Source organism: Lonchura striata, chromosome 5 (assembly GCF_046129695.1).
Source record: "Lonchura striata isolate bLonStr1 chromosome 5, bLonStr1.mat, whole genome shotgun sequence".
Taxonomy (NCBI): Eukaryota; Metazoa; Chordata; class Aves; order Passeriformes; family Estrildidae; genus Lonchura; species Lonchura striata.
In genome coordinates, this window is record NC_134607.1 from 48,961,754 (window position 1) to 48,972,272 (window position 10,519).

At 35.4% G+C, this 10,519-nt stretch overlaps 1 protein-coding gene across 1 annotated transcript in view; it reads left to right on the forward strand.

Annotated features, from left to right (window-relative positions):
* Positions 1–2,701, forward strand: part of PTPRQ (protein tyrosine phosphatase receptor type Q) — a 124,179-nt gene extending 121,478 nt beyond the window's left edge. Inside the window, exons 62-63 of the mRNA XM_077783541.1 lie at positions 1,827–1,950; positions 2,239–2,701. Coding sequence (XP_077639667.1) covers positions 1,827–1,950; positions 2,239–2,276 — 162 coding nt within the window. The 3' untranslated portion in view covers positions 2,277–2,701. The remainder of the gene's footprint in view (positions 1–1,826; positions 1,951–2,238) is intronic.
* Positions 2,702–10,519: the final 7,818 nt, after the last annotated feature.

The following is a 10,519-nucleotide window of genomic DNA, read 5'->3' on the forward strand; positions in this document are numbered from 1 at the left end:
TTTAGTGGAAACACTCCCCAAAAAAATATTTAAACAGTGAGATATGTGATAATATTATTTTATGTTTTTAAAATATGCATCATTTTTGCGTATCTCTTCATTTGAATGTTTTGACAGGGGCTAGGGAAAGGTGTGCCAAAATGCAATACAAGATGATAATGTCAGAGTTCAGATTTCCTAACAAATCAAGTATCCATATGTATGCTATCTGCAAAATTCTGAGATAGCATGTTCTCTGTCCAGGTCATTTCTAGCTCATATTTGCAAGACTGAAAAAGTAGGATCAGCAACAATACTTGCCCAAAGGGAATCAATCTTGTAAAGTTTTATGGCGGATTCAAGAGTCAAGCTGTTCTGAGAGTTCTGTTATAAAACACTGTTGAGTTGCCTATTAATCAGATTTTATGTGATCAGCATAGAAGATATAAAAGAGAGGAGCAATTCCTTCCCAGAACTCAGTATAGAAATCTCTCAGTCAAACTGTCTGTGAGATCTACGAGTAAAATAAATAAAAGCTGCTTGCTCTCAGACGTGTATTTTGCTTGTTTATAGCTTCAAAATAATGTTCCTTCTGCTAACAGACTCACAATCTGTTACTGTAACCAGTGGATGAGAATAGTTAAGACTCATTGTTTCTAACTGAGAAAATAACTAGTTACACATAAATAGCCAAGTTAGCCTGCTTCACTCTCCCCTGGCAAACCCAAAAATATTTTCATTGCTTCATCATCAGAAGTAGCTGTATGAGTGCAAGAGATTACAGAGCTTTCAGAGGCTGCATTCTGAACTGGAATAACCAATCTAAACTCCTCTGAAATTTAAGACCTGTGACAGTAACTCTTATCCATGTAAGCAAATTTCTCTCATACATCTGAGATATTTGAATTCCAAATTGATGGCAGTTCTGAAACAAATAGCAATTATTGAGTGAAAAAAATTACGTATTTCAAAAGTCAAGAGTAAGTATGATTTTGGTGCGGATATTCCAAATCCATCTCAACAAGTCCTGGTGCAAAATGTTCTAGCTAACCCAACTTGAGCAGAGTAGTTGCACCAGGTGATCTCAAGAGGTCTCTTCCAATCTGAATGTACCTGGCTTATTTTCTGCATCTCCATATACAATACTTCTCCTATGTGAATATATGCTTAATCTATTTATTATATTTCTATCTGTTTTCATTCCTTTATCTCATTTTTACATTGCCTTATTTTGTTTTCTTCTTTTCAGACATTATGTCCTTGAAAGTATCAAATTAACTTTAATTGCCCACTCTTTGTGCTATCATATGTTAAAAATGAGGCTACAGCTTGGGAAATATCACTCAAAATACTGGGTTAATTTGCTCCTAGCATTGGAGCAAATATATACAACATATAGGTTTAGATTTACTTGAACTTCTGCATTTGAGTGCACCCTGCTGGTTTCCTCTATGGTAGAAAGAGAAAAATTTTCTTATCTAGATATTACATTCATGTGGTTCAGTTTCTTCAGTCTGCATCTTGTGGCAAAATGGCTTTTCGTAGAATGAACATTCACAGAAAATTGTGGAGCAGTCTACTAATCTCAGTAATGGTTAGTCTAATTTCATATATCTTACTTATATATCTTAGGATTAATATGTTTTGGCAAATTTAAAGCATTATGTTTCATAATAATTGAAATCAGATCAGACATATATGGCATGGTCACTGAAGTACTGAGATTGCTGAGTTAAACTGCAGTTACTTTGAGATTTTCTACGTGTTACAGAAAAAAATTTAAATGTTTCTGGTTTTTCAAGTAGATTTTTCTTCTAATCAAGCATCTTTAAATTCAAATCTTGCAGGCACAATATATATTTTTACATCAATGTGTATTGGATCTGTTGACAACCAAAGGAAGTAGTCAGCCCTTATGTTTTGTAAATTATTCAGCACTGCAAAAGATGGACTCTCTGGATGCCATGGAAGGTAAGGAGATACAGGCTGTGTCAAAATTATTTTTTCACAGCAGGTGCAGTGACTTTTCCAGACTAAGAAGCAGCAAAAAAGTCCTTTGATATGCATTTTTTGTTTCAAAAGTATAAATAGGTAGCCTTTTGCTGCTCTTTATTCCCCCTCACAATAATGGTCATTGCACAAGCTCTCCCCACTATTTTCCATGCAAAATCTTTTAAATTCAGTGAAAAATAATTATCTGCCATAAATTATTATTTATTTAAAGGGTAGGTTAATTTAATATATCTGTTTCTTCTGCAGGTGATGTGGAGCTTGAATGGGAAGAAACAACCATGTAAATATTAGGAGTAAATATTACAGAAAAGGAGATTTTGAAAATCCAAGTAGTATTTTTCTAAGTACAGGGGCCAAAGTGAATTCCCCTATTTTGTTGATTAAAGGAAACACAGATGATTGAGACATCTTTTCTTCTATCAATGTGCCTTCATAAATAACTTTAAGTATTTTATTCGGAACACCAAGCAATAATGGTTTGGAGTACTTTTGCACAGACTGCACTTCTGGTGTTATATAAATAGTGCATTCAGTATATATTTAAAGTGTATTTGAACACATTCCTTTTTTCCAGACTATCTTTGTAAAAGAAAAATGAGCCAAATAGGATGTAAAAAATTAATATTTCTATTGAACCTACTTTGGTGTGAATTTGCTGTGTTCTGTGTGTTTTGGATTTAAGTAAAAGCTAAGGTTTCTTTACTCATTCTTGATAGATTGGCTTCAGTGTTGTCAGTTCTTGCAGATTAATTCCAAGACCATCACAATGATCTTTACCTAAGTGTATGTTCTTGTGTTTTGAATATTTTTTTTACAAGTGGTAGTACATCAGCTCATGATCCTGAACAGCTGAAGAGTCACCTTCTGACATGTAGAGGATTATTCAGCTTTTACACAGCACACAGTAGCTCTTCAGGGACACTTGGGGCTATTTAAACTATTTTATAATCAGCAGGTTGGGTTTTTTTAAATACATAATGATGATTGCATATGTTCTGTGCAGAAAAAAGAAAGTGTTTTACATTCCTGCTACTTTTTCAAGCAGATAAAACAAGGTAAAACTATAAATCTATTCTCTGTTAAAATGAATGCTATATTGACTTATGTAATAGATTGTTTAGAATTCATTCACCTTTCTTGAATATAACACTATTTAACATTTTGAAAGGTTGTTCAAAATTTAATATCAATGTATTTTATAACATGGTAGTCAAGTAAAAAGTTTTTTGCACCTTACTTAGGTTTGGCAAATCACTGTAGACACTGAAAATTATGGGAGTTAATATCTAGAGATTTAATAAAAGAAAACATCTTCCACTCCCGATGATGATGATAATTTTTATTATTGGAAATAAATCTGAAACAGGAATGAGAGAAGCAGGAAGCTTGTATCTGAGAAGAAAAGCAAAAATTAGTAGCTTAGGAAGACTAGAGACATAATGAAACTATGTGCCCTGGTTTTACATGGAAGTGACAGATTCAATTGATATTGGGTGGAAGGGTTGATTGCTAAGTTTTTCTCAGTTAAAGAAATGTATCATAATTCCAATAACAATGGAGCTGTGACCTTAATATGAGATGCAAAATATAATGGCAAAGAGACTGGAACTGCCATCTTATATTGTGTTTAAACACAAGAAATCAAAACTATCTTGTTGAGGCATCAAGCTCAGAGAAGTCAGACAAAACCTTTTGGAACCTTGAAATATGTATGTGAGGAGCTGTTCTTGTGTGCACACACTTTGAACAGAATAACCAATGAACAAAAATTTCCATTTCTTCACTGTAGCTTCCAGACAGAAAATGCTATGCAGAAGATGACCTTGTGTTTTTTCAGAACTAAACGATGGTGTTTTTAGAAACTGGCAAGGATGGTACAATGAAGACCCTTTGTAAATTTGCAGGAAGTGCCAAATATCTAAAATGAAAATCAAAATACAGCATTTAAGGAGGTAGAAGTGCTCTGCAGAGATATTTGGGCAATCTGTCTTTTAGGAAGATCAACGGTATTGTAAACATCACCTGTCAGGCTAAAAAGAAAACAATGCCTTTTAAAGCTTGATAGGAGGAGAGAGAGGTGATGTCCACAGCTGTTCAAGTCTCTGGCAAAGCATTCGGTGCAGCTCTAGTTTCATTTGGTTCCTATGAAACATGTGTTCTTCATTTATTATACATGTACTTTAAAGTATTCTGACAAATTGCTTATAGGGACTTACAGATGTTTTTCATGATTTGTGTTTGTACTTGGTAGCAGTACAGGGAGCACTGTGATAAATTGACATTATAGAGTCATAATCTTGTATAGTCTTATATCCACAATTGTGGACTATCTAGAGGAAAAATTGAAGCCTTATGCAACTCAGAGATGAACTCCAGAAGTCCTGAATGTGTTTAAATGTTCTCTGGCTTTTATAAAGTACTTAATGGTGAAGATTTTGTAAACTCCTTTAGGGGACCTGCCTATGGTTACACTGTAGGTTACACTGCATCCAGTAAACTCTTGCCTGAAAGAAAATGTGTCTCTTTTTTCTCTAAGAAAAGTAATTCAAGTACTTTACTGTACAGTTTGACATAAGCAATCTGATATATGCCACCTTGATGCATTTTCTATTGTCTCCAGGGTAAAAGATAATATTCAGCATAAACTGGCCACAGCTCTTAGGGTACATGGTCAGGAAAAGAAGTATCTCCAAGCAATTCTCCACAAGTGCTGGTTTTCAGTACAAACACAGCAGTAGTTTGAACCTTACTATATGTCTGCCAATGCTTTACAGAGATACAGGAGCATCCATATATCAAATTCCTCCAGATCTCAGTTCAGTTATAAAGGAAGAATTTCCACTTAGTCTCTTGTCTTCCATCCCTCCTTCCTTTTTGAAATGACCCTTCGCTATGGTGGTGCTACTGACAGCACAGCAGAGCTTGAGTCAATTGCTATTTTAAGAATATATATATATATATATATATATATATATATATATATATATATGTATGAAGTGGACCATTTTTAATGTCACCATTCAATTTTCTACAAATTCTTGACATTACTAATATAGCAAGAGTGTACTTTGCCAAAATTAGAAATAGAATGAATAAAAATTGGTGGAAAAAATCAAAAATTCTACAGGATTATTGAAACTAGGTCACACTGTATTAAATTATCAGGGAAATTTCTAGAGACTGGTATAGCTCCATACAAAGAAAAAGCAGTATTTATAACCAGTTCTGCTGGACATCCTTACAAGAAGCTACTGTCAGTACCCTTAAAATACTGACTTGTTCTGTTCACAAACTTAACAGAAAGACAGTAGGACATTAAATTAATGTTTAATTTAAAGAACTTTTTTATACTGTTAGAAGAGTTGATAAAAATAATTGCGAGTTCAACTGTGATTTTTCTGCATATATGGAGATATTTAGTAATTTAATTTCTTGACATTATGTGATAGATTAATAATGTGAATTAATCTGTATTGTACCATTTATATACTGATGCAATATAGACTACAATCATAAGCAGTTACTAAGAAAATCAGCAAAGAACAATGAGTCAATCATATTTCATACTAAGGTAGCATGACAGGGAGCTTTCTTGGTTGCATACAGAAATTGAAAAGCAACCAAATATGGATATGAATTTGCTAAGATTCAGGGTAATAAGCCCTGTGAAGTTTGTGAACAGGGGAGATTTTTTCTGAAAATGTTTTGACAGCAGGTTAAAATAAAATTTGAGAAGTACCTGTTTCAGAGGGTTACATATGTGTTAAGCATAACACAAGATGATTGTCTGTCCATGGAAATATACAGTAAAAATAGATCCAAAATAATTTTTTAAAGACATATGACAAGTGTTTCATTAGCGAGTGGTTTAGAGGATGTACACATGCTAATAATGAATTCAGGGTTGTTTTATAACTAAATTATGTGCACATTCAGTGCTGCAGTGCACTGAATACAGTAGACTGTAACTGGAAACCATTGACTCATAGCACTGAACAAGTCTTGATTTTAAAGAAATGAGTCAGAGAAAACGTGCTGAAGGGTGATGCTCTGTTTCAACTTTTCTTTGTGACTGTTGTGTCACCACTCTATGGTTTTGAAAAAAACCAATTCCACCCAACATTGTTCTCCCTGTTCTCTTCTCTTTTCTAATGTTGTGTTTCTTATCTGTATGTGACTATATCAGAAAGAATTGCAAGCATTAAATGGGTCATCTGAATTCCAGTACTGCAGGCATGATCTGCAGGTAGTGGTCTTATAGGTGTGTAGTGGTTTTCCTGCAAATCTTCCCTCTGTCCCTTTCCCATGAGTTGCTTTCCAGATGACATCATGGATGTCATCAGATGAGTTGATTTGCAGATGACATCAGCAAAAACATCAGCCACGTTTTTGCTCTGACTCCTTTTCAATACATTTTCTGCCCTGTCCTCTCTGTGGCTATGACTACCACGCAAGTGCAAAGCTACTTCTGTTCTTCCAGAGCTGAGCTGTGTTACCAGTGCCACGTCTTTGCAGCATCCTCTCTGTATACAATTGTAAAGGTAAGCTGATTTCCTATCCAGAAGTTCCCCTTACTGCTATAATAAATTCTGGTATAAATTTCAGTACTGGTCATTGTTCATTGTGAGCTGAAGCAAGTAAGATGGACTCAGTATTTGATATTTTGCATGGAGATTCTCTTTTACCGATAACTTTTCCCAAACAATGCTGAACTAATTACTATTTTAATTTTTTCTTCTCACAGCTCCTTTAGCATATAGACCCTTTCTCAGATTCTATGTAAATAAAACTGAAAATCAATCGCTTTTCACCACTGAGTGTATAACATATTTCATAGATCCCACATCCTCAGGCAGCTTGCAATGAAGTTGTGAGTCTGTATTTCAGTTGAAAGACAACATTTAAAAGGTTCCAGATATATTTGGATCATCTTACTCTGCTTGTTGATTGGTGTTACCAGGGTGATCTTTTTGTAGGAAGACAGCTGCACCCAGCTATCCACTGTAATCATGAATATAAACTGTTCCACTACTCCTTACAGTCAATACTGTGAGAGCTGGGGGAAGTTTTACAAGGATGTTCCCAAAATATTTTGGAGGAGATGGAGTTCTGAGTGATATAAAAAGAATACTTGGATACTGGAAACCTAATATGCAGCTAAAGCTGTACCATTCACAGTTGCATTCCATGAAGCCTGCTGAGCAGGGGGTGTATTCTGGAGCACACAGAGCATATTTGGGACAATATAACAATCTGAGTAACACATGGTGCAGGGAACTCTTGCCATCCATGCAGGAAAGAACTTAAATAACCTTTACCATAAAATGTCCCTGGTTTACTTGGAAAACACTAATGCAGATAACATCTTTTATGACAGCTGGTAACATCCTTTGTGATTCAACTTAATTTAAGGAACAAAGGACTCCATTTAGTCAATTCTTTCAGTAATCTTAAATATAGAAACAAATACTTTGACACCACAAGTGTAGAACATGGACAGACTGTATATAGACAAGGAAGATTTTCTTGGACACACAAGCACAAAACTAATTAAATCTGTATGTTCCTCTCTTCCCCTCAGACTTCTATCTGCATGTGTTCTCCGGTTGGGAATAATATTCATTCATGAAATAAAATTAATTCAGTTTTAATTTGATTCCTGTATGGTCAATCCCTTTCTCATAATCCAGCATAAAGCAGTTACAGAACTGTGCCTTTTCATGTATCAGCCTTCTGTTTGGATGTACAATAGCTCCATTTAACTATTTTTCTTATAGAATTCTACCAATTTTCTGTCAGTGTTACAAGGACAATACACAGATTGTGAATCTGGGCTTGTATATTGTGCACAGAATTCTTTACTGAGCTGCACTAACACAATACTGCACTCCACGCCTGGGCAAGGAATTGACCTGAGGAGAGTGGCTGCCTAGCATGTAATCCTACTCCCCCTGAGAACAAGATAGTTATCTGACAATGCACTGTCCCATTCAGGGAGTCCAGAAAAAGTTCTCAAGCTGTCTGACATTTATATGTAGGAGTTTAATCTGAACCTTTCTCTGCTAAGGATGAACAAGAAAATTCAGGTTGCTGTCATCATCATCAGCAACCCATCTTTGTTGCTTAGGATACCAAGAAGCAAACCTCTAACTCATATTAATAGTGCTTTTAATTTATAAAGACTTACTGTCTTCTTCATGGTTTGCTCTTAAAGTGCACTTAAATTTTGGTACATTTCTGTCCTTTATATCTTTTTTTTGCTCTTTCAAAGTAGGGATCTGAAGATACAACTTTTAAATAGTTACAGGTTGTCTTAGGAAAAGAGTGAGCTGTCCTGATAAAACAGCCACTATGAGGATTCTTTGTTACAAAATGTTCTATCATAATGGCCTGTTTATTGTAATTCCTAAAAATACTCCTACACCCTGTGATGTGGCTGTTATTGCACCAAGAGTGTGACTGAATGCTCATGAAGGCAGATACATCAATGACCTTGATTTTCCTATTCTTTTTGCCCTTCCAGTTCCTATTATCCTATCCTGGCACTCCAAAGCAGGTTTTGGGAACTTATCAGGTTACTAGTTAATGATGAATAATGCATAAAATTATATTAATTCTGTCAAAATTTAATGAGACAAGCATTCCCCTCCTGTGTACTGGTGTCCTTCTCTCTGAAACCAGAAGGGATCCCTGGCATCACTACCAGTGCCAGCTGGCAGTCAGAAGAAGGTGGTCCTCTGACTGTGGGAGAAAATCTGTTCTTAGTTCTAAGTTTTCATGGATTTTGCATGTCTGAAACAGATCACTTAATTTCAATATAAAAAATACCTGTCAAACCATTTTTCCTAACACTTATATGTCCTATATATTTGTATTTGAAAGCTCTGGGGGAAACCAGTTTCTCCCCAAATGTCTTTGTGCACCTTGTGTCACAAATAAAATTACCATCAAAGTAATAAATTCCTTCTCCATCCCAACCAAACAAATGGCCAGAAGATTGTAAAGCATCACTATGGATGGCATCGCTGCAACAGAGTGCTTGTCCTTTGCTTAGCTTTCATCATCCCTTCAGTTCTCTTGTCTTGACAAGGAAGAACCTGTGGTAGCCAGTGACTCTCAAGATGAAGGGCATTAGCTAAGAGACATTTTGCATAGAACTGACTTCATCTTTGTGGAAAGATTCCAAATCTGCACTTCAGGAATACAGCAGGTAGTTATCAACCAAGGCATCTTCTTTCTTTTTCAGAGTTTCAGTGTTTCTCCCACGTCTGTGTCTGGAATACTAGAAAAATAACAAAAATTACAATAATTAGCTGAAGATCACTTTTTCTAGCTTGTGATCATTGTTACAATATATCACATCCACACATCCTTTATTATCTATGCATGCACAAGCAGCTACTCAGGCTCTTGAAACTAAAAGCACATCTAAATAGGGTGATGTCTAAGTCATGTCTCATCACATCTACGTCATGTCAGGTTTGACTGGCTTGTTTTGGGACCATTAAATCTTGAATCTACAGAAGTAACTGATTCTGATTTTAAAAATAAACTTTGGGCTGTCATATTATCTGGTTCTCCAAAACCAGGAAGAATGTTCAGCAGTGTTGTTAAGTAGACTTTGTGAAATAAAATTTCTCCAACAGCTGAAAGAAGAAGAAAGCTTCTATTGAGATAAAACTAACAAAAAGTGTCAAAATGGACAGCTGGTGTCAATTCCAGAAGGATTTAAAACTTAGACATGAGCTTGGAAATAACGTGTTAATTGAGTCAATATCTGTACAAAATGTGCATTCAATGTACAAAAGTACATTGAATGAAGTGCTTGAAATACATGTATTAAAATGCTCAGGAGAAAAAAAAATACTTCATTAATTAAATATAGAAATATTATATTCCACTGATTTCCTGAGAGAGAAATTCCAAATAAAATTCAGAGTTCAGTATTTTGATGAACTTGGCTTAAAGGTCCATCTTTCAAATATGTAAATCTATGAGCAAGACTTTATGGTGCCATTTCTAAGAAAATACAAATCAAATTAAATTATGTTTTCTATTACAATTTCTATTCTTAAGCAAGTCTTGGTACTCTGTATAGGATATTTCAATCACGTTTAGGAAATCAATATAATATATACTGTAGAAGAACTATGTACAATTCTTTCTGGAGAAGGACTGCAAGAATAATTTTAGGCTTTGTATTTCAGCAGAGGCTAGCCTTGTGCTGCACACAGGTCACACACAATTCAAATAAAGTTCCACGCTGAAGACATAGCATATGACTGGCAGTGAGGGTCTGCTGGCATTGCTGGGTAATCCAAACCCTGCCTTTGGGAGGAAGTGAGTCAGGGGAAGCTGTTGAGGCCAACAGCATCAGAATAGCCCAGGCACTCAGCCCAGTCATGTTCCACAATGAAGCAGTGAGCTCACAGGACAACCAAAACAATCTCCTGCATTCCAGCCTTTCCAAATGAGTGCTCCTCTTCTGCTTCTCTGTGTACCAGAACACTGAGAAACACTGGCTGCT